We start from the raw sequence: 23975 nt of genomic DNA on the forward strand, positions 1-23975 counted from the left end.
CTCTCTGCCAGTACCCTGCAGCACACTGTACAGGAAGCGCAGAGGAGGCAAGATGGGGCGTGGGAGGCTGGGAGAGGAGGAGAGGTGGGGAGGCGGAAGTGTGTTTGAATCGGAGGCGTAAGCAGTGTAACTGTGTACAACCCCCTGCGGTGCAGGTTGTGTAAAAGGGAAATCATTTTTCCTGCTGAGAAACATTCCCCCATGTGAACTTGACACCTCCACCCCCTCATTCGTACTTCCAGCCCCTCATTTGCTCACTTGGACCTCTCTCTCTCCTCTCTCCTCTCTTTCACATTCACAACATCACGTTTTCTTTCATCCTTTTATTCCTCTTCTGCCCTGTAATGTTGGAATACTTCCTCTAAACTCTCAGCGACAGGCTCATGAAAGCTGAACCGTGCTGCAGTTATTGTCCTTAAAGCTTTCTCTCTTGGCTGTTACACTGTATGCTGGTGGCTGTGTAGTATCGTGGAGAGGATTAGCCTGCGATATGAGTGATAAACAGACCTTTGAGGTATTTGCTTTCACTGCTTGGCCATTTTGTGAGCGCTGCTCCCTTAAATGACCTCAGAAAAGCCTGAATGTGGGAAATACCAAGTGAAGTGAAGAGGATCTCATTTTCCTCTCCTCCTCTCTTTTTGTGTCTCAAGGGGCTTTCGGCTATAAATGGCGTGCTCTATGGTGCACGCCCCATCCCATTCTTGCCATATGCCCCCCTCCAATCTTCACACAGTCCCCCTGGGAAGAGCCGGGCCCTCCACTTCGCTCGCCCTGTCACAGGAGAAAATTACCCAACTGCCAGCATATTTGTGACAGTTTAGTGAGCACTCTGTCTAAGAATATGGCAGTAAAGATTGCTCTATCGGTTCTGGATCATTTAGAATCCAATTTAATCCAAGCCTCAAGGAAAAGAGGCCAAATAAAAACAAAGTGTCTTAATTAAGAAAACTGGGTGGCAGTGGACTGTTTATGTGGCAGGTCACTGCTCGGCTTCCTTATGCACTTTTGTCCCTGTGGGGACAATTTTTATACGATGCACTGCATATTAAAGTCTGAGTGCTTTAAACAGGAGTGGTTCGGTAGAGGAATGAGTGGATGAGCTTTGAAACTGTGGTGTGTGCACTGTACTGAAATAGAGAGGTGTAACATTGCAATCGAAAGCACATGTCAGACTGGTGCTGATGGAAATCCTCAGTGCTGAGCTGAACAGCTGAGGAGCTGAAGTTTCTGTTTGAGGTGTCGCTTTGAATTTCTGTTGCTTTTGTTGCTTCTTGGTGAGGCAAACACTCACTTACAAACCGGTCTCCACTAATGCGTTGGCCATACACCCGTTGCTTCATTTTGCCGGGACTCCGAGCAGGTATACGTTTTGATTTGTGTTGATTAGCGTGTGCGTATTGAGAATGAAAGCATCCCTGCAGTGCTTGAAGGAGCAGATAGGCTGCACTACGATGGCATTTTGACTGGAAAGCTCGGCATTATCTGATGAAACACCACATCTGCATCAGTCAGCCTTTGAGCCCCCCACTAGAGAGTGTGAGTCTCTGTCTGGATCCTCTGATGGTCCGTACTTGCTAATGGAGATAGATTCAGGCAGCAGCGGCAGCCCACCGCCCCCCTCCCCACACAGTACTCCCGTACTCTCGGCTTGGCCACATCATTTCTCTCCGTGGCTTAATGTGCTGGTTCTCTCCTCTGAGGCTGCTGGGTGGGTTGTAACTTGTCTCTTGACACCCTCCACTCCCCTCCTTTCCTCCTCCTTTTGCCAGAGAAAACATCTGCCCCCCTGCAGACTCCTATTCTGACAGCTCGGAGAGGAGAGATGGAAAGTTCTCATCCTCTGCCGCAAGCTGTTTTGTATTCAAATAGTCTCCTTGTTAAGTCTCCCCTACAGACAATGGTTTTGTTGTGTTGTAGCCAAGGGCTAAGTGAGCTTATGTGTGTATGAGTTGGCCGGAGAGTCTAGTTACAGCAGGTTCTGGTGTGGGCTGCTTCTATATTTTGTAGCAGGAGATTCAGTGTTTCTTTTTGGTTGCAGTTAATTGAAGCTCTGGGTGTGAGCTTGTCAGAGTCTGTTGCCCTCGGTAACTGATGGAGGTGATCAGGCATTCTGTGTGGGTGAGTGGAGCACGGCTAATAGAGTAGAAGCTATCGGTCAGTCTTTACATAATCAGATGGTATTGACACTGGTAGAGAGAATGTCAATAAACATGCTTGTGCTGACACCAGCTCATAGAGCTCAATCTTCAATAGAGATTAGATTTTCTTCCCTGAAAGCCTGTGTATCACGTTTATATGTGTGTCTCTCTGCTTTATGCCAGCCAATGTGAAATCGGTGTGAGGGGAAATTTAAGTTTTAAATTAGATTTTTAAACTCGGTTACTCATGAGATAAATATACACTCGCGTAGACAGGGGTCTGGCCCGTTAATGGCTACGCTAATTGGCCTTTCACATCAATAGGTTTTGAGAGTTTGGGAAATGGATGTGAGTGTGGTCCGTTGGCGGTTGTGAGCGGCGGTCGGTGTCGGGATTTTGCTGAAATTGAACGTGTGAAAGCAAAGGCTAGAAGAGTGACAGACAGGAAGAGAGATGTTGACTCTGGCTGCTGTGTCGGCTGTTATTTTTCTACACGCCGGCTCGTCTTCTGGCGACCTTCTCCGTTCTGTGTGCCAACCGTGCCCCTGAGCCCTCTGCCTGAATATGGATGGCCCGCTCTCTTAAACACCACGGCGTCGCTCGCGCTCTCCTCTTCTTCTCTCTGTCTCCAGCTCAGCCCTCCTTTTTCTCACCTTCCCCATCACCTTCAGTCTTTTTTTGGCGGGGTGAGAAACTTCGCTCTTCAGTGGCGGGCAGCTATCAAAGTGCACCGCAGCATGGTGAAAACTTGAAAATCACCTCTGTTCTTTATTAAGTGGTACTTAATCACGTCTACATTACAACTGTGATTTTTAGCACAACGTCCTTTATAACAGTGCCAATCGTTAACAATGCCATGACGCTTAACACAGCCTCCTATCTACGCCTGTTCCAGTCTATTTCATCGCTCGTGCCTTTCTAGTTGGATGCCTCAGTTTTGCCGACCCCCTCCACCGCTGTCCAGCTCCTTTTGGTATTCTGGCAGAGTGGTTGCACTCCCGCCACCTTGGCCAGCTCACTGAGAGAGTGAGCGCCAGCAATCTGACCTGCAGTTGATTCTCTGCCAGTGCAGGTTTCTGATGCCCCACTAGAGATGGCAGCATGACATTAGCTGAGCTCAGCACACGCATACACACCCTCATCATCGGTGCCTGTATGCATGTGCACATTCACACACACACACACACACACCTCTCTGTCATGGGTAGGCACTGAAGAAGTCACACCTCTCTCTCCCTTTCCCCTCGTCGGCCGGAGCTTCTTTCAGCATTCCCTCTCACCTCTCCTCACCTCTTCCTCTTGGCTTGCTTCCCCCCCGTCTCACTCTCCTGCCAGCCTCCCTCCTCACACCCGAGTCCAGCTTTAGATACTGCCACTGGGGAAGTCCTCACTCATCACTGCTAGTCGTGTTTCGTACCCAAATAACGCAACTTCACAAGGAGATTCTGTGCCTCGGGACTTCATCTGCGTCTCTCATGCTTGGTCTTATCAAACATGTTTAAAGGACATGAAAGAGTGGGTGAAAGTCAACAGAGAAAGAGTTCCTTTAGACTCTCGAGAGGGATCCAGGCACTAAGTCTATTGCTTTGTGTCTACCCAGCCACAAACAGTACAGTGTACTAAGGCCACAGAAGTTTGTCTCTCTTTTTAAACCTGCTCGTCTTTGGTTGAGAGTCTTTTTTGGAAATACTGACACTGACTCTGTTACACGGTGGCAGAACAATGAATAAAGTAGAGTACTGTGAAAAAGTGGAATGCATAGATTTGTAATTTTTGTGCACTGCCTTCCATGCATGCTTATGCCTACGCGTGTGTGTGTTTGCATGGTGATTTCTGTCAGCTTCTTTGCGTACACAGTCTCTAGAGGCAGAGGATTACAGTGAAGGACCCCCTGCATGAGCAGTGGTGGGAATAACTGCATATGCACTGCACTCCTCCACCAATCCCCTCTTTGGCTGCCTGCTCCCTCAGATCCAAACGGGGGATTTGACACAGGATCGTACAGCAGCATTGACACTTCATCTTAATGCTCCCCACTGTGATCTGTCAGCAGATCTCCTGTTAGTATCTCTGCGCAAGAGCAGCCTGAAGAGAAATCTGTTTGAACTGCCGGGGCTAAACACATAGTAGTTTGCACACACTGCAGATGTGTGAAGGTGAGAGGTGATGACCTCTTGGTATGTGGTGACTGCGCAGCTTATAGCCTGTTTCAGTCGACTCTTAACAGGAGTCTTTTACTATTTCATGCCCTCTAACTGGGTCTAAAGAGGACTCAAAGGTTATGGTCGTCATTTTTCACCATCTGGCATCAACACAGGAATTTAATCTAGGTTGTGGATGGATATTGGTTGTGTGGGCCTTAAAAGGCACTGAATAAATCAGCTCAACTGGGATTCAAACATTTGTGTCTTGTCTTCTGGTGAGCGTTCACGCTGCTCAAGCAGGCAGTTTTCAGTTGTTCTTATTTCCTGTTTTAAAAGGCTCAGATAGTTTTATATTTCACCTCATGGTGTTTCATGCCTCTAGGGATATGACATTTACATTAAAATAATCCTCATGCACAAGTTGAAATCTTATGTCTCTTGCAAATCACATCCTGCCAGGCACCTCACTATCCTCTTAATACTTATGTCGAGCTAGTGTTGAGCTCCCTGTTGGGTTTGCATGTATGCTTTCTGATTTAATTCATGCACAAATGCTCTTTTATGTATATGGAGTCGATACACTGTTCGTAGGCTGGGGACACTTTGCTTTTACACATTGTCAGCATGACCAAATGAGCATCAGATAACGTCCTCTGGTGATTTTGGCGATTGGATCGTTTTAAGCGAATTTGCTCCTGGATTGTGTTTCTGCTCTTTCTCAGCACAAATGAATCATCCAGATGCATGTTGACATCATGTGGCATCCTTGGGAAGAAATAAAAAGACATGAATAATGAATTGGTTGTTAGCGATTCTTTTGCAGCTTGGAGTGCGTTTTCCTGAATACCTTTGATACCATTTAATCCTTTACAGGACAGGATACACAGTAATCGACATATGAGCTTGAAATTATTAACTTCATCATGTGGTGAGGCGTGTGTACAAAGATATTTCCTTTTGCAGAGAGGGTCTGTCATTGAAGCTCTGCTCAGATGAACACATTCAGAAATCCCAGAGCAGTGCCCAAGGAAGCATTTTCTTCTCATTAAGAAAATGGCGAATGATGTAATTTCTCCAACGATGTGCTGTTACATCCCTCCGACAGAGCTCCAGTTACTTGCAGAATTTATGTGTTAGCGTCTTGCTTTCTTTCTTTCGGCAATTAGCTTTAATTTGCTGTGATCTCTGTAGCAGTCATAGTTCGTAGTCATTATCTTTTGACCTTGTATGTGAGCATTTGTGACTGTTAGGTGACTGTAGATAGCCGTTACCGCCCCCACAGTGTGACTATTGTACACACAAGAACTCCAGCACCTATCCTGTGTCTTTGTAGTGCGACTGAGTGTTACAGAATCCTTCCTGCCACTGTCAGAGATAATTGGCACTCCATAAACACATGATAATTGGACTGCTTTGATCCCTGCAATTTCTCACTTCTTGGCCAAAGAGGCACAGCAGTTCTGTCTCATGTTTACCACTAGTCTTTATGTGGCAGCGAGAGGATACGGAGAGTGAAAGAGGGAGAGATTCTGTTTTCTTCTGAAGTGTTAAAAGCTCCCTGCAGGCAATACTTCCTGCACCCAGCCTCTTTCGCCATTGTTCCTCCGCTGCTTATGGCCATGACTCATAACAAACTTTCTCTTTCGCACACACATTCACACACGCAGAGCTTAATCACGTTGTGAAAGTCTCCAAATAATCTTGTTTCTCCTCGTTTGTGCGTGTGTTTTCTTGTGCCAGAGAGCCAGAGAGCGTACCGCTTTGTCCAGGGGAAGGACTGGGGTTTCAAAAAGTTCATAAGGAGGGACTTCCTGCTGGACGAGGCCAACGGTTTGCTGCCCGACGACAAATTAACACTTTTCTGTGAGGTAAAATTTGTCAAACACACTCACTGTCTTTTCAGAAAGAAAAGAAATTCATGGCACAGGCTGTTCATTCAAAAATGATAATCCTGATTATATTACTAGATCCACATTATTATTCATCAAATGAGATATTTCAATATTGCAGACAAACAGACTTCTATGATTAGGCTGTAAAAACCGAAATTGTGATGGTGGATCATACTGATGCTGAATTGTGTGTACATTAGCAGAACTACTTGGATTACCCCAAAATATCTAATTTTAATAGAATCTAAAAATAATGAATACTGTTGAAATATCTAAGTGTATTGTTTGTATTGGTGGGTTTGCCTTGGAGTGATCACTGCTGTAATTCTTGTCTCATCTTTTTATTCAACGCTACCTCTCATTGTATGTCCCTGTTAGTGAATAATGTATGTTTTTATTGGTACTACATAGCCTCTGGGTTTAGATCTCTCTCTCATCACTAACATACAAGCTGATTGTCATTCAGCCGGCATGGCGTCTTGGCTCTGATTCCTCTGATCCAAAGCTGGCTGCTGCTCCTCATTGAAAATTCCCTTGTTGTTTTTCAGCTGTAACACAGGGGGCAGCAGAGGTCAACTGTCCTCTCTCTCCATCGCTCCCCTCAGCTCCTCATAATGGAGCCAGGGAGCAGAGAAGAGGTTAAACTTTCTGGATATGTTAATGCATTACTTGTAATGCATGCACCCATAAATGTTTAAAAAGCATGGCAGTGGCTGTTTAAAACAATTCTAATTAACCCTGTGGGTATGGAGGAGAGCATGTCTTGAAGTTTTCCCTTTTTGTAGCGGAGCAATGTGCAAGTCTGTTTAAAGTGTTTCCAAACTGGGCTTATTGACAGAGGGGTAGGAGGGGCAGTGCTGCTTCTCCAGAGCCATGTGGGATGGGGGGTTGAGTTTTGTGTGTCTGTAGGAGTATCTTGTGCATATATTGTGTGTGTTTGTGCAGGCGTGTCTCATTGGGACGTAATTTTGAGGATGAGACTGTTTGCTGGAGAGAATGAGCTGGAGGAAAGGAGGGATTAGTTACCTTGAAGAGTCCTCTCTCACTGAATTCATCCGCTCTCCTGAAGGGGAGGAGGCGGGGTTGCTGGTTCAAGTCCTCGGTGGCCACTTCCTCCCCCGTAAATTTGTGTTGTACTGTGGTAATTAGCCGCCGCCGCTGATGAACAAGCAAGGCGAGGCAAACCTGATTTATATAGCAGATTTTGTACGCAAGGAAAAATCAATGTACTTAATATAAAAACTGTTTACAACAGAACAAGATTAAATGAGAGGAGAAAGTAGATAAATAAAAAAGGCAGAGAACATTTTCTGTGTCTTTTAAGATTTAAAAGTGGTCTCAGGTCTTATTGAAGTTTTCTCCAGCTGTGTGGAGCATAATAACTACAGATTTACCATTTTTTAACCAGAATGGCCCCAGATGACCCGAAGTCTTCATAGTTCATAAAAGCAAGACAGACACTTGATATACTGACAGGCAGCAGCATTTTAAAACCAGTTCAAACACATGTGTGTGTGTGTTGGTCTGGAAGTGGGATGTTGCGTGCAGTAAGTGGTGAGATTGCCAGCAGTGAGGTCTGGTAGCGTTTTCCACCAACACGTGGGCAGGACGGTTGGCGGAGTCTGGTTTTGGGTGGATGGTGGTAAGAAAGTGCTGAACGGGTGTTTGAATCTCGTTCCCTGGTCTTTTTCCATGTGAAATTGAAGCCCAGTGTTTACCGTCAGAGACCTGGCTCCGCTTTCGTCCAGATGGTCTCGTCCGGCATCTGAGAGAGCCCCATCGCCCCAGAGCCCAGCTCTCTCCCTCTTCTCTCCTCTCTCATCCCCTCCACTTCCTCTTTTTCCCCTCCATCTTATCTATCATTCAAACCCAATCTCCTCCTCCTCTTTTCCCTTTTTCTTTCATCTCTTGCTGCCTCCCACTTTGAGCATCACAGTTTCTTACTTTTTTCCCCCCTCACTCTACCTTCACCTCACCCCATGTCCCTTTCCCCCCTCCTCCTTTCTGCTCAGCCCTACTTTTCCCTCCTCTCTCTTTGCCCTCCTTCGTCTCCTGTCTTTTCTTCCTCTCTTACTCTGTGTAGTAGAGTGTCAAAGAGGTGAAAAGGCTATGAGGAGAAGCCAGATCACTGTGGGAGGGGGATACTGCCTCAACCTCTCTTCCTGACCCTTGGTCCCTGTGCTTGGTTCATTTGCCTCCGGAGACATTAGTAATTCAAATTTAGCAAAGGGAATCTGGCTATATGTCATGTCGGAGAGGGCCTGAACAACACCAGCTGCTGCTCTCTCTCTTTCTGCCTCTCTCTTTGTCTCCATCTCTCTTCCTCCATCCCCGCCAAAGCGCTGCAGACACATGCAGGTATTTAATGAGGAGATAGCTCCCATTAAAGGTGCTGCGTTGGCTGTCAAAAGAGAGCATGAGAGGACAGAGGGTGACGAAGGAGGGGGAAGGACTCACGGCGAGAAGAGATTGAAGGAAAGGCCTTCTCAGGAAAAGTGGGCACACTGGGTGGCTTCACGCCACAGGGTTGAAGAACAGACAAAGAGTGAAAATAAAGATGATACAGGATGAAACACAAAAAGATGACTTTAAATTTTGTCCCAGAGAGAATATTTTCATGTGGATGAGACATGTTTTTACCTTTTTTTAATCAGCTTAAACCCTCTCTCTTTGCCTGTCAGCACTTCAGGTAACCTCTTGCTCCAAGGTCAGACCGTTGCCATCTAACTGTTCATGCTATAGATAATGCAGATGCTCTGAAAGTTTCAGAGCGATACCAGGTGCTCACGTGGGGTCCTGTGGCTCCCGGGAAACCTCAACAACCGGTGCTGTCGTGATTTGCCTGCAGGCAGAGTCGTGTTGACTGACACTGCGAGGGTTACTACTCTGGAAGTCTGTTTTGACTGACAAAAGGGAAAAGAAGGGGTTGTTTTGGACGGGAGAAGTTTATGGTGAAACATATCTGTCAGTCATGTTAAATTGGCTGCTGAGAAGTGTAGGAACACAGTGGTCCACCTTTAGTCAGCCAGAAGGAGTCAGAGAGCTCCTGCTGCCGGACACATTTGGTTTATTTCTCAGAGACGCAGACTGCTGTGGCTTCAGGAACAACATGCAGGATAAAGCCTGCTATTCTCTGTTGCAGACACACCCTACTGTATCAATTGCTACTCAGCTTTAGCCATTTAAAGGCTACAAACTGATGTACTGATGTCCACAGAAAAGCTGAGCCAGTTCCCAAAAGTTTGAGTGTGTCATTGACCATGATGAAGGCCGGCATGCAGTCGATACCCATCGGTCTTGTTCTTAGTCTTGTAGCCACTATAATAATAAAAAAGGCTTTTTAACTTAAGGACCTTAATGAAGCGGTGTGCCTTGACTGTGTTGGGGATTCATCGATTGCCTGCCTCTGCATGAGGGGCTCCTCTTTTGGGTCGCATCGCTGTCAGATCCAAGAAGCGCTTCCTCATTTGTTTTATGCACCGATGTGTTATTTTTTTGCCAAGATAGACTGATGTTTTATTAAAAATCACATTTATTTTATTGTTCTTCCTTTCAAGTTGCAACACTTGCGAAATTGAGAGTTATTGCATATTATCTGCTGTCTTATTTACACATAAATGAAGTGAGATGGGGGAGATGAGGAGAGGTTCAGTAAACCTCACTGTGAAGTGGAGGCTTGAACAGAAGGCCAGATTTACTGTGGCTTTTGTGCATGTTTGTTAGGTGCAGATGTCTAGTATAGTAACTTTTATTTATGTAGCACAGCTAAAAACAACAGGAGCTGACCCAAAGTGGTTCCCAGTCGAGGCGGACGGGTTATAGATGTGGCGCATTCTGCCCCAAAAGCATGTGCTGTATTTATTAAGCCTGTCTACAAGGTGCACAGCCCTTTTCATTGCATATGTATTTAAGTGAGGCTGGAGCAAGTAATAGGAGGAGACGTCTTATGGAGGTTGATTATGTATTCCGCTGGATTTACTGAAGCCACGCTATTTGTCAGTTTTGCATTAAAAATTCTCCACCTCTGAAAAGGAGGCGTGAACATGAGATTTACAAGAGCCACAAGGAAGATTGTGCATTAAATTTAGACTCGCTTACAGCTAAAAACTGATAATTAGGAGCGAAAATGAAGCAATGAGGCTGTTATCGATGAAAACAGTATCTGATGACTGTGGTGCAAAATCACTGCAGTCTTCAACTGAAATTCGTTTTTTGTGTGTGTGCGTTTGGCTGCATTTACATCAGTGTTAACATCCATGTCAACCCCTCCACCTGCTCCGTCTCTCTCCTCGCTCTCTCTCCTTACTTGAACCTTGTGTATATTTCAGGTGTCTTTTTGTTTACCCTGAACATGTTGATTACCTCCTTATGTGTTAATAATTAGATATATGCAACAGTTTTTCTCAGGTGGATTTAGCCAAAATGATTATTTTTTAATAAACATCTCTACGTTACTGTTTATTTTTTGAGTTTAGGGATCTCATAGGAGTCCCACCTCTGAGCTGTGCTGAACGCTGTGGTGAGATGCTCACTTGCGTTGCCTGATCAGGAGGACAAGAGACAAATGACTAAAACAGACCTTAACCACATTTTATTGAAATGTAAATTACTGTTTTGCCATCTAGCTTCAACTAGCATCATTTGCAGGTTTTACAAGAAGGGCAGGGTTAGCTCGTCGCCCCGAATCAAATTTGATTGGATACATTTATGAATACGCCCCCAAGGTAAAGATGAGTCATCAGAAATAATGCATCGTTTAAAAAAGAAGGATACTCAAAAATGACATTTAGTATGTACCAAGAGATAACGGAAGATTTATCACAGAGACACAGGGTTAGAGTTTAGGAAACGGATTTTCGCCTTTTACTTTAAGATAAAATGACACCCAAGCTGGAAATCTCCAGATCTTAAATTTACATTTTTGCAACAAGTAGTATTTGGAGGAAAAATCCTCCTGCTGGTCACATGTGAGGTAAAATCAGAGGCAATAAGCTGTGACTTTGCAGCAGTGATGCGTGGATCGTCATTACAGCGGATAATCCACAGATAGGTCATAAAAATAATATTCTGATTAACAGCGGGAGGGTGAAATAGATGATAAATATTTTTGAGTTTTATTAATTATCTGGAGCAAGCCCCACGCAGCAGAAGCGATAAGTGTGTGTCCCCATTAAGAGAGACGCCGTGTGCATTTATGCGTGAGGCACAGCAGCCTAACTTCAATGATTATTTAAATCTCTCTCGACATGGCAACGGGATCAGTAAGGATCTAATGTTAATTAATGTTCTGTGTTCCTCTCCACACCCAAAAGATGACACACACACACACACAGTCCAGGTTCATACAGTGAAATTGTTTGGAGTAAAGCAGCCGTCCTCCTGATAAAATCCTGAGCTCTGTCAGAGCTGTCTAAAATTATTTACCCCAGAAGCTGAAAGTTTAATTCAGCTTTCTCTGTCTTGTCTAGTTTATAACTACAGTTTGTAGTTTTGCTGCTTAAATGTGCCACAGTTTGCTGCAGTGACAATACTGCAAACATGGAAACGCTACAAATGACTGAAAGCGGCCTCTCTTGCATCAATGCAACACACAATAAAGAAAATACCTGGCAATTACCTGGTGCTGCTTAACATCATTTAAAAGGAGATATAGCCGACAGGGACATGTAGAGGTGGACTGAAATGTCCGTGCGGGCGCCACTCTCTAAATCAGAGGAAATCACTCGTTTGGGTGGGTGGATGATTTATGCGTACATGTGGATTTGGATGACGTCAGGACCAGCCTGTGCATCACTACTTTGCATATTTAGTTATTATTAATGTACTGTATGGTAAGCAGTCATGCAGGCTCATGCACTTCTGTGTGACACACAAAAAGATAATGAATGCATGCGTGAGGATCAGTGTGTGTATGTGGAACCTGGAGGATGAGCCAGTGGTTTCCTCTTGATTGGTTTATCTTGTGCACATCGACGACCTTTGATGTGATTTACTGAATGCACTTCAGCTGGCGCCACCGCTACCCGGTTGGAGGTCTTTTCTTAAAGGCTTCTCTGCTGCGTCCCTCCTGGAGCGAAGTGTTGGTGGGAGAATAAATGAGTGGGGTGCTGATGTTCAGCTGTTTCCTCCTCTTCCTCGTGGTGTTAGTGCGGCTCGCCTCTCTTGTCGGTGGGTAAGCACTTTGCCGGGTGACAGCACCCATCCTTCACAGGGCCCTGCCATATGCCGTGCTGCTGTCAGAGGAGACGACTGCAGATGCTCCAGCTGCTCCCTCCCTGCACACTGAGCAACACACACACACACACAAAAGCAGCTCTCGGAGCAGGATAAAGAGGCAGAGGTGGGAAGAGACACAGGGAGGAAGGGGCGAAGGAGAAAGGATGCACATAGAGATTTGGGTTTGTGTAGGCAAAATTGGAAGACAAAGGCAATCATTCGGTGGAAATGAGGTAAAATATATTTCTATAGTTCTGTTTTTGCCTAAACAAGAAGAGGAAATGTGAAAAGGTAAGATGATTTAAAAAGGGGACTGGAGATCTAATGAAAGAGGCGGAAATACAAATGCTGATTGAAGGCGAGACATAGGAGGAGAATGAGCAAACAGAGTGCAAGCCTCATCCTTCCCTTGCAATGGGATTTTTACTGTGATGCTTGTTTGCACCCATTTTTTAGCCACAGCGGATCCTTTAATTGACGCTGCCTTTGCAACACTTTTGCACCAAAACCACATCAACAGGTCTTTTATATCCCATCAAAAGCCCTTTGCCTCTCCCAGAGTAAAGACTGCAGAAATTGAACAAACAGGCAACTTTTGCCTGCGTTTTTATTTATTTTTTCTTTGTCCAAACATTTCCTTCAAGCACTTAAGATCGGGCCTCAGTGTCTCAAAGCTATCACTTTTAGTGTCTGTGATCTTCCTGCAGAGAAAACAAAACTACTCAAAAAGAGACCCAAATGGCTGGAGCTCACAGACGGCATGCAGAGGCACATGCTCGCTGCCGGTGGTGATACCCAGTGTGCATGGAAACCCTGTGTATGAGTAAGAACAAGGGATAACACACTTGGCAGTGAATCGGGGCGCGGGCCACAACGCTCGTTCAGCGGCGTGACTTCAAATCATGCATGAAAAATTCCTTTGTCTGTGTGGATTCACCCAAACACCTCTGTGTCAACGGTAGGCTGGCCTGTCTGTCTGTGGACTGAGCCGCTGGAATGGACACAGCTGGGTCCCTGCAAACAGCCACTGAAATGGCCAGTCTAGCAGACCAGTTTCTGGTTACTGGTGGGAACAGCAGGTGCAGTTTTACAAAAGAAGAGAAATTGCTGTGTTTGTTTGCAGCGATGCTGAAAAAACCCTTTTATTTTAAGAATGGAGCCAGTCAATTATATGGCTTTTACCGTCATACCATGAGCAACCGCTACCTGATTTCACGTTGCACGAAGAGGGAGTAGTTTTCCATGTGACGCTCATTTTTTGCCTGCCCCAGCTTGGTGCTTGCCCTCCCCTCCAACAATAAAAACACATCACTTATTGTGCTCCAAAGAAAAGGCCTACCACACACTACGGCGACTGTAAAAGCTTCAATTAACTCCTTATTGGCTGAATAAGGTGCTTGGAATACAATTAGAACCAAGTTGGATGAAATGAATAGTTTGTAATTAAAGAAGGTGAAGTTCTAGCCATTGTCTTCTGAGGGGAGAGAGTGCAGTGTTTATTTTTGGCTTTAATTTAATAGCATTGGGATTTGGGGCTGTGTTTGTTTAATGGCATCAGGAACAAATGAGATTCTGCCGTTATTCTCAGTTTTAATCAGTTCAGTCACCTGTTGCGGCTGCCGGAGGGCGGCTAACACTGATTCCTGTATCGCAGTCTCTCTCCTAACTGAAATATCCTGTCATTGCTCTGAGTGTTTTTTGATTTCTGTGTGCAGTAACATCTAACAGTGGGTGGAGTGGATGAATAAGAAAGGGAGAGGGAGAGCTGCTGTGACATCGAGCCTGTTTACTCTGGCTGGCTGCAGAGCGGAGGGCCAGTCATGCATTATAAAAAGCCGGTGATGAGTTTTATGCTCGGGGGTTCAGACGACAAGTTTAAAGATCGCAGATCTATTAAGCCAGTGTAGTTGAAAAGTGAAAAGTGTGTATGCACTTTGTCCTTTGTCTCGTTTCCCAGCTAATCAGACCCACCTTGTTAAGTCTTTCATATTCAGCATGTAGTGAAATATGTAAGAACAAACATTAGATTCAGATTAAGTAGAAATCAAATTTCCCTTAGATGTTTAAATATCAGATGATGAAACCATGATATATTACTGCACAACCTCTGCTGCTACCTTCCAGTAATTAACTCTTAATAACTTCTCAATTAATCTTTTTCGATACGTTTGTTTTGTTCCTCCCAAGCAGCAGCAGCATCACACAGACTAATGTGGTGTTTGATTTGAAGTGCGGTGCAGATGTAATAAAGTTAATGTTGTAAAGGATGGAAAACATTTGTTTAACTTGTATTGTGTGAACGATTCAGTTTTCATTTGTTAATGCGTCAATGATCACCTCCACAGAGCTCAACAGTGTATCTCACAGTTGCCCCAGGTAATCAGATTTGGATCGCTGTCAATCAATTAGTTTTGTTTGATTGCCAGTGTTCAGGAGCGCTTTTCATGTGTATCCAGTGCTCAGAGCGCAGAATCTTCACCTTGGCAAACAAGTGTGATGTTGTTGCATTGATTTACTCTGCCCTGAAATAAAAAGCATGGAGTAAAATAGTGTAGTGATAACCTGTCAACAAGAAAGTGTAACCCACAAGACAGTAGACCTGATACTGACGCAGCCAAAGCTGAAAGAAAGACAAGTGGTAATTCCATCAGAACAACAAAGAAGAGAGCGGATTTAAAAAAAAAAGACGTGAAATAGTGACAGTTGGCTGCAGCAGGTTCACTATGGACTTGAATATATTCAGCTAATCTTGGTATCAGTTTTTATTCTTGAAATATGTAATTACACTGGACTCCAATCACAAACCGTTTAAATGCAGCTGTCATTCTGGCTGCTTCACGCCAACTTGGTAGCCATTGCTGAAAATGTTGGACCCTGCCTCTGCCAGCAGAAGAGGCCACTATGCTTTTTTCTCCATTCGTCCAAAAACCACATAAAGCTCCTATATAGATTCTTGTGAGATCATGAGATGTTGTGCTTGTCTGTCAGCAGGCAAAGACTGAAGCTGTCCATTGTTCCCTCAGTCAAACAGTAATTATTTCTATGTCAGTCATGAATAACATACAGTATATGGTAAATACCAGCTTTCTGCAGGTAGAATTGCAACTCTAATGATGTCTGATCTCACATCGAGCTGGAGTGCTTTTAAAGTTGAACACAGTGTGTTGACGTTGACAGTCATAGGAATGTGTGGTAAGGGGGTTCGGAGGAAACTGACATGTAGGACTGACATATCTTGACAATTGCGCAGCACTAGTAGAGATATGCACTCGTAGTGAGTGCCATAAAGTTACCCAAAAAGTCAGCAGCAATATGCCTCACAAGAGAGAGAGCCTGCCTCAAATCAGGCCAGTAAAACTATGGAATGTTCAAATTCAAGTAATGTTCATGCAAATGATTTATTGCTAATTTAACAGCGAGAGGAAGCAGGAAATAAATTAATCCCGAAAAAGAAAAGCACTTTGATTTTCTTTTTAAAGTCATACAGCTGCAGCACGTGTCAAATGTGTGTGTCTGAGTGTTTGTCTGTGTGTGTGCGTGTGTGTGTGTGTGTGTGTGTGCGCCCATGTGCGTGTTGTGTATAGTCTGATAAGGTGGGAGTACGAGTGTGTCTGTTTGTGTCCCTGATCCCTGCCTGTGTTTACGTGCTTGAGAATGTGCAGGACTGAACAGAGAAATGAAACAAGTGTTCCATGACTTAATGAATTTGATTTGATTTGGTTTATTTTTTTTTTACTTTTTCAAACTATTTCACGCGTGGCAAAACACTGTAAATCCATAAACAAACACATAAACAGGCAGAAAAAGATTGATGCATTATGAATAAATCATCTGGGTACCGAAACTCAATATTAACTCTGCGTTGCCTGGAGGTTTGAGAGGGAGCTTACGACAGATCCATCTTGATGTCTGTGGAACTAACTGGGAGGCAAGCGCTTTAGCAAGTACTTATCTTGGGAACTTAATTAACAAAACAAATGATGATTGTGGTGATGTAGCTGCAATGATTGTTCATTACTGTTAGTCTTTACTTAAGGTTCCATACAGAATGTGTTTCTGTCATCATCATATTCGTCATCATTAGCACCACTGGGAACCAGTGGTTGACTGGTCAGTCCCACACTTGCTGGGATCTTCAATCTTGGATTACCAGGAAATTTGCCAAGGATGTTTGTAGCGGGTAGTGGATGATTCTAAATGACTTTGGTGACTATGGGGCCAGAACAGCGACTTTAAATTTTGGCACCAAAAAATAAAATTTGGCATTGAAAAGGGGACATTGTCGCTGTCGTTGTCTTGGCACTGACAGTATAAAGAAAGTCTTGGCATTGAAAAATGTGTCACTGAAAAATAAAACACACACGAATGTTTTCCTTCATGTCTGTGTCGCTGGTTTTCAGTTTCAACTTCCTGTCACTGTTTTGGCATTGAGGAGGGGGTTTTAGTGGAGGGGCGAGGAAGTGCAGTTTACATATCTGCCTACTAATGAGAAATAGTATGTTGGTCTGGCAGTGGTCTGCTGGAACAAGTGCTAACTTAGCTATCATAGCTAATGATAGATCAGAGGTAACGTTACCTATGTCAGCTATAACTGCTAACGTTAGCTAATGTCAGCTATCATAGCTAAGCTAAGTCAAGCCAGCCGGCGTCTGGATTTTTATGCACGCTCATTCATGCAGTTACAATACGGTTGCTTTCAGCGACCTAAAAAGGCAAATAATGACTTGTAAAATCATTTCACGCATATTATATACCAAGTAAAAACAATGCCACACACCTACACCTGTGAAATTAATAATAAATAAATAGCTGTTTCTTTCTGCCATTGTTTTTGACATTGAACCAAATGTTAGCGATAGCCGACATTAGCTTAGGTTAGCTATGATAGCTGACACAGGAGCCAAACACCTGTAAAATTATGACATCCGCAAATGTTAGCATGCTAACATGCTAAACTAAGGCGGTGAACATGGTAAACATGCTGCCCTGCTAAGCACAGCATGCTTACACACTGTTGCCATGTCTACCGCCTCACAAAGCTGCTAACATGGCTGCAGACTCTTGAAAAAATGTATGTTAAACTCAAAAATCCGTATCATATACGCCGGTCATTTCAATTTATAAATAAAAGTATATTAACGTTACAAATTTGTGGTATATTTGCCAACCTATGATGCAGATATATATGTGGCTTCATCCCTGTCCAGTGTTTGGAGGAGGAAGGTGCAAGGAGAAAGAGGAGGTTGACAATGACTGAAGATGACAGCTAATGGCGTGAAGACTGTCGGGGCAGCCAGTGTGTCTAAATAACCAGGTGCTGCGATTTCGTTTCTGCCTGGTTAAACAGTGGAATAATTGGTCAAGTTAGCCAGTAATTAGACCGGCTCTGCCACGCTGCCTCTGAGAGCCCAGCGACGGCTCCGCCATGCTAATTGGGCTATTTATACTGAAACACATTGACCGGGCTCGCTGGCTTCCCTTCCAATTCGCTTTTCAGCACTTGTTTATTTTTTCACTGTGTACTCAGGACACAGCGCTGGACTCGCCGCCCTCCTCCTTCTCATCTGCCTCCTCTCCTAAAGCCATTTTTCATTCCAACTCGAGCTCACTGAACTTCTGTCCTCTGCCCTCTGTCTCTTTGTCCGTCTGTCCGTCTCTCTCCTCTGTTGTTTTCCCTCCCTCTGCTCTCCCATACGCGTCAGCCTCCTTCCTCCCAGGCTCTCTGTATTGCTAATCAGTGTTTTTATGAATGCCAGTGTCTGTGCGAGGGACCGTCTCTTCCTCAGTGCAACGTGTGAATGTGCGCGAGCATTCCTCTGTGAGTGGTTGGAGATGGATGCACGTCAGTCAGTCAGACCTGCATCCCCCCCGAGTGTGATTAATAGAGCCAGCTGTGAAAACCAGACTGTCACACACACACACACACACACACATCCACAATCATATTCTCACACACTGAGGAATACTTCGAGTGCTCCTCTCTTCACAAAAGTCACATTTTCTTCTCACCGTGTCTCTGGCATTTCTGCGCCAGAAATGAGCTGCTGCTTACGAGAGGCCATCTCCAGCTGCAGATCCCACCAATAGCTCGCGCCCACTCCACCCCCCTTTGGGTGTGATGGCCTCTCTATTCTCTGTCCCTCTGTCGCTTGGTATCTCTGCATCTGTATTCTCTCTGCCTTGTATTTTCCCCATATCTTTCCGTCTCTCTCCTCCTTTTTTCTCACTCTCTCCCTCTGTTTTATTATCATTCGCTCTGTCTATCTTTCTCTCTGGCTTTCTGTCCCCTTCAGGCTAACCCTCAAACCTCCATCAGGAGCAAACAAGGCTCCTTGACATTCAATTTCCTGCTTGCCACGCACTTCTCTATTGTATTTGCTTCTCCTCCTTTTCTCGGACTCTTTTTGTGCGAGTTGAATAGGTGGATGGATGTGGCATTGGGCGAATAGGCGGGCAGATGGATGGATGGATGAGGAGGGAACTTGGCTGTTTTTTTGTGGGGTTGTCAGCCTCACTGGCTGAAGCTTTAACAGCAAGGTCACTTTGTGTGGATTTACAGCATCTTTTCTTGAAAACTGTACTGAAAGTGTTTAGGAGCTGTCAGCAATGAAAGCAGAGAACAAAGATTATATCCTCAAGGTCTTTTTTTTGCTTATCTGGTGTTATCACTGACCAGACAGTCATAATTGTGCAGATAGTCACGGAAAATTAGTAACGAGTTGAATTAACAATTCCTGCATAAAAAAGTATTAAATTAAAGTAGTTGCTAGGGAAAGTATCTTTTGCCTTACTTTTAAATGTCTGCTTCAGTTCTCTTATTAATGCACATGTACTGTAAACATTATCTAAGTGTTGCTGTGCCACACTAAGACATCAGTGTAGCCGTTATCGCTGCAGTGAGTGAGTTGTTAATACTCCCGATCACAAGAGGGCAGCAGTGACTTATGTTCCTACCTACTTTTTTAGACAGAGGGATTTGGTAGAAGAAGAAACAAGCTCAAATTTCCTGAACTGTCTTCCACCTAACGATCACCTTAATGCTTCTCAGCACTTCAAAATCAGGAGGATGTGTCAAGGCCATCAAATATTTCAGCTTTATTTCAACATCGGTTAGTTTATGCGAAAAGTAGACAGCTCTAAATACTACAGTACCCATGAGCCGCAGCAGCCTGTGTTATTATGGAGAACACACCATCCAGAGATCGTTTTGCAACTTAAAAAATGTTTATGAAGAAACATAGCCAATTTCATCGTAACTGTCCTTAAATGAAAGAAAAGGGGACTTTCTGGAGAATTTTAAGATAAATACAATGCATTGTGTAAAGTGTGCCAGTAAGCTAACATTGTTTTTAAAGAACAGGATTTAATGAGTTCAGTGGCTTTATTCTTTATTTTCCTCTTTTTTTTCATGAAGACTGACTGACTGACTGACTGACTGACTGACAGACCAAATTCAAAGGCTGTGAGTAACTAAGTGGTGCTGTTTGATTAGATGACACAGCAAGCAGCTAAAATCTGCAAGTCAGTCAATCCAGGCTGTCAGAAATTAGTAATTTGTGTGTGTGTGTGTGCGCGCGCGCATGTGCGTGCATGCTCCTGAGTCTGCTCGTGTGTGTGTTTGCAGTGAGAATCCTGTTGAGAGATAAATGAGTCTGGTTGACATTGTCTGTAACAGGTGGTGAAGTCAGCAGGGAAGACATACAGACATCTCATGTACACTCACACTCACACTCACACACACACATACACACACACACACACACACACACACACACACACACACTCACACACCCAATTTGACTTCATTGCAGATTTTCTGGCTCGTTTGAGAGCATAGCCAATCTGATTGGATAAAGAAGGAAGAATAGGTTGTCTTTGAATAGCCTCCATATTGAGTGCCTGATGTATTGATTACAGAGGCAGAGAACCCACATTAATCATTCACAGCATGTTTGATTGACTGATTTATTGTCTTTTTATGAACATTGCATGCTATTTATTTGCCTCTGAGTGAACCAGTGAGTGTGTTAAAGGAACAGTTCACCCTAAAATTAACTCTGTGTACAGTAAGCCCTCGTATTTCACACATCATCATCTAAAAAAAGACACAAAAACTACAGTATGCAGCTAAGGAAGTTGAAAACGTGACGTTTTACTCATGTCCTCTGTACACTCATATAAACTGTATGTGTGTGTTTTCAGGTAAGCGTGGTGCAGGACTCCGTGAACGTCTCAGGCCAGAACACAATGAACATGGTGAAGGTTCCTGACTGCAGGCTGGCTGAGGAGCTCGGAGATCTGTGGGAAAACTCTAGATTCATAGACTGCTCCCTGTGTGTCGCTGGCCAGAAATTCCAGGCGCACAAAGCCATCCTAGCAGGTGAGAATATCCTTTGAGTCACCACATCTGATCATAGTGACAGATTTAGACAGAGAGTACTTCATTTATTCAGGTGGTGAAACCTCTTGGAAGCTTCAGTCGGGCAGCGTTTTGTTCAATTTAGGATTTTCCGATGTCTGTGGAAGAAGAACCAATGATCAAGTGTCGTACATCAAGTCACTCATCATGTTAACATTTGCGCCCTTATTCTGAAAAATACAGTATTCTTAACAAGCTGTTTACGTGGCTAATGTGATTTTCCATTGATATTGTAGACTCTGTTGTCTAGGCAACTTACAGAGCCAACTGTAAACAGGCTGCGTGTTGTGAAATGAGGTAAAACCCCCAATTAAGACGTATATTCTCAATGCACTGTGCACATGTGTAAAGAATACTCCAAGAATCAGAATAATATCGGTATGTATCACGTCTTAATTGGAAAATGCTACATTCTGCCTAATTTGGAGCATGCAAATGGAACATGACCCGTATTAAATTCGGAATAATGGTGGAAAATTAGCGTGCATGTAAACGTATTCAGCGTGTGGTCGCATTTCCCAAAAGATGCCGGGAGAGGACACAGCACTGCACTGCACTGTTGAAAGTCTTGTTTGCAGAAAATATCAGAATCAGAACACTTAATTGATCTGCGTGTATTATGATCAATAAATATCAACCATCTATATAGAAATGTATCTGTTGTGCAACATTCAACATTCTATTCAACATTAGGTAACAAGAATAATAGAATACCATAATACTACTGCTATTACTAATACTATAGTAATAGCAATGCTAATAATGCTACCAATATGTAGTAGAATAATGCACTATAAATATGAAGTATAAGTAATATACATGTACACCACAGTAGTACACCATTGAATTATTGCACATGTTGATGAGGTAATGCAATAAATAAGTAAAGTCGAGACGATTCCTGCAGATTTAGAGTTTAGGTTAAGCTTCACTTTTTGTTCAGCTGACCAGCGGGGGTGCTTGGTTGTCCACTAGAAACACAATTTTTTTCTTCTTTTTGGGTGCAGTTTTGCAGGAGGGTTATGTAGTGTGACCGTGCCTTAACACTGAAACCTTTAGTGGAACACCTTGTTCATGAACAGTGGGCTAAATACATCTCTGCTGTGGCGTTTTGGTCAGTTTGAAACAGTTTTAACACGTGGAAACTTCCTGTATGTTGCCTTTAAGTGTGAAGTTTTGCAGATGGCATGAATATGCACACAACATCATTAATGGAGCAGCAAGAATGAGAGATAAGTTTACTATTTATGTAGTATGCACACATGAACACTGGCTTTTATACAGTATGTATTTAATATATGTAGTCCATATCTATGAATAGACTTGTAGGAGGAGCATTGTTCCTTTGTATACTGTATTCACAATAGAGTCCAAGGTGAAATCTTCAGGATGTTTTATGATCAACACTCCAAAGCCAGCAACAGACACAGGCAGTAAATCATCGCATCTGAGCAGCTAGAACGAGTGGATGTTTGGCATTTTTGCTTGATAAATGACCTAAATTAATACGTTTTCAAAATGTGATTAATTTTCTGTTGACTAATCAAGTGGCCAACTAAAAGTTTAGACCACTTACGAACAAATATACAGTATGAGCTGGAGTTTATCATTGCTCTGGGTTTCATTTGAGAGTTTTAAATTGGATCTAAATTCTCTTTCAGATGCTTTTCCACTGTGACAAGAATTGAATTCCAGGGGAAATACTTCATCAGATTTTTATTTTTAATGAATATGTTTGCCTGCCACAGGGATGCTTAAATTTGAATACATTGAATATCTGCACTAAGTATCAGCTGCTGGCACCTTGAGCACCTGCCTGCGCTCGTATTGGCCTTCATAGAGTCAATATTGACCACACCCTGCCATATGTTCACACACACACACACACACACACACACACACACGCTCACATGCACACACAGGATGCATGGTGAACAACTTGTGGCAGATATTGGCACTTTGATGACAGGCAGCATCAGCTCGTGAAAAGTTTGAGGAAACTGGTGAACTGTGTGTCTCAGTGGGGGCAAAGAGAGGCTGTTCATTATTGGATTTGTTGAAATGTGTGTGTGAGGAGCCATTTTAATTATGTGCTGCTGTGGTTTGGGGTCTTCCTCCCTCTCTCTCTCCGTCTCTCTCTCTCTCTGCTCTACTTGGTCCAGATGACGTCCCTCCTCCTCGTTATTCCCCCTCTTGGCCGTTCCCGTGACAACTCTCCCGGCCGTTAATCGCCGTGGAGACGGACAGAGAGGGATCAAACGAAGGAGGGAGAGCAGCTCAAATTGGCTCCACACTGGCCATGTGATCTTTATACCGCTCTGGCTCTCTCTCTGTCTCGTCATACCTTTGCCTTCTTTTCTTTTCTACATCTTTCTTACCTTTCCCAATATTCCTCCTTTCACTTTCATGTTTCCCTTTTTTCATCCTCCCTCTCGTCTCTTTCTCCCCTGTGTGTTTGCCTCCTCCTTTCACCGCTCCCCTCTCTCTCTTCCCTGTGTCCCCACATCCCTTTATTATTTGTCTTCCTGTCAGTCTTTCCTTCTTTATCTCTTTCTCTGCTGTCAAATTTGCTCAGTTCCCTTTACTCCCCATTTCTGTCTACTGTTCCTCTGACTTTCTTTCTCTCCTCTCCCTCCTTTCACTTTCTATGACTCTCTCTCTGCCTCTCTCTCTCGCCCGCCCCTTCCCTTTGTTGCTGCAGTATGAGCTCACCAGTGCTGAGCTGCACCAGACAGACTTACTGTAGGTTTGTCTCTATAGTCCTACCTGGCAGTTCGCTGCTAAGTTTGGTTTCATTGCTCCAGGATGCAGTCATTAATTAATGGCTACACTAACTCTTTGAGGATTTTTGTCTGCTGACGACTTCACCTGTTATGTGAATAAAGGGTTGGCACCAACATCATGTCCCTGTCTCTGAAATATGACTCTGTCTTGCAGATGCTTTGGCATGCTGTACCTACAAGTGGGGGTAGCAGCAACGAGTCTACAGGAAGTCCAGATGTCTTTAGCTCTCTGTCATGTAGATTTATATCATCTGAAAGCAGAATCCTCATCATTGGTGGAGTTTAAAAACCTCAGCTTGTCTGGCCAGCCTCCCTCGCCTCCCGTGTAAACAAAACAAATCACCTCTTGAGAGAACGCAGAGGTATATGAAAGTTATTATTTT

General features: G+C 43.9%; 1 protein-coding gene across 2 annotated transcripts in view; it reads left to right on the forward strand.

The window, feature by feature from the left end:
* The window catches only part of LOC121620819 (speckle type BTB/POZ protein), an 80790-nt gene that overhangs the window by 43882 nt on the left and 12933 nt on the right, over window positions 1–23975 (forward strand). For both annotated transcript variants that reach the window (XM_041957039.1, XM_041957040.1), the window contains exons 6-7: window positions 6023–6150; window positions 20593–20770. In XM_041957039.1, the coding sequence (XP_041812973.1) occupies window positions 6023–6150; window positions 20593–20770 (306 nt within the window). The remainder of the gene's footprint in view (window positions 1–6022; window positions 6151–20592; window positions 20771–23975) is intronic.

This window comes from Chelmon rostratus, chromosome 17 (genome assembly GCF_017976325.1).
Source record: "Chelmon rostratus isolate fCheRos1 chromosome 17, fCheRos1.pri, whole genome shotgun sequence".
NCBI classification, from domain to species: Eukaryota; Metazoa; Chordata; class Actinopteri; order Chaetodontiformes; family Chaetodontidae; genus Chelmon; species Chelmon rostratus.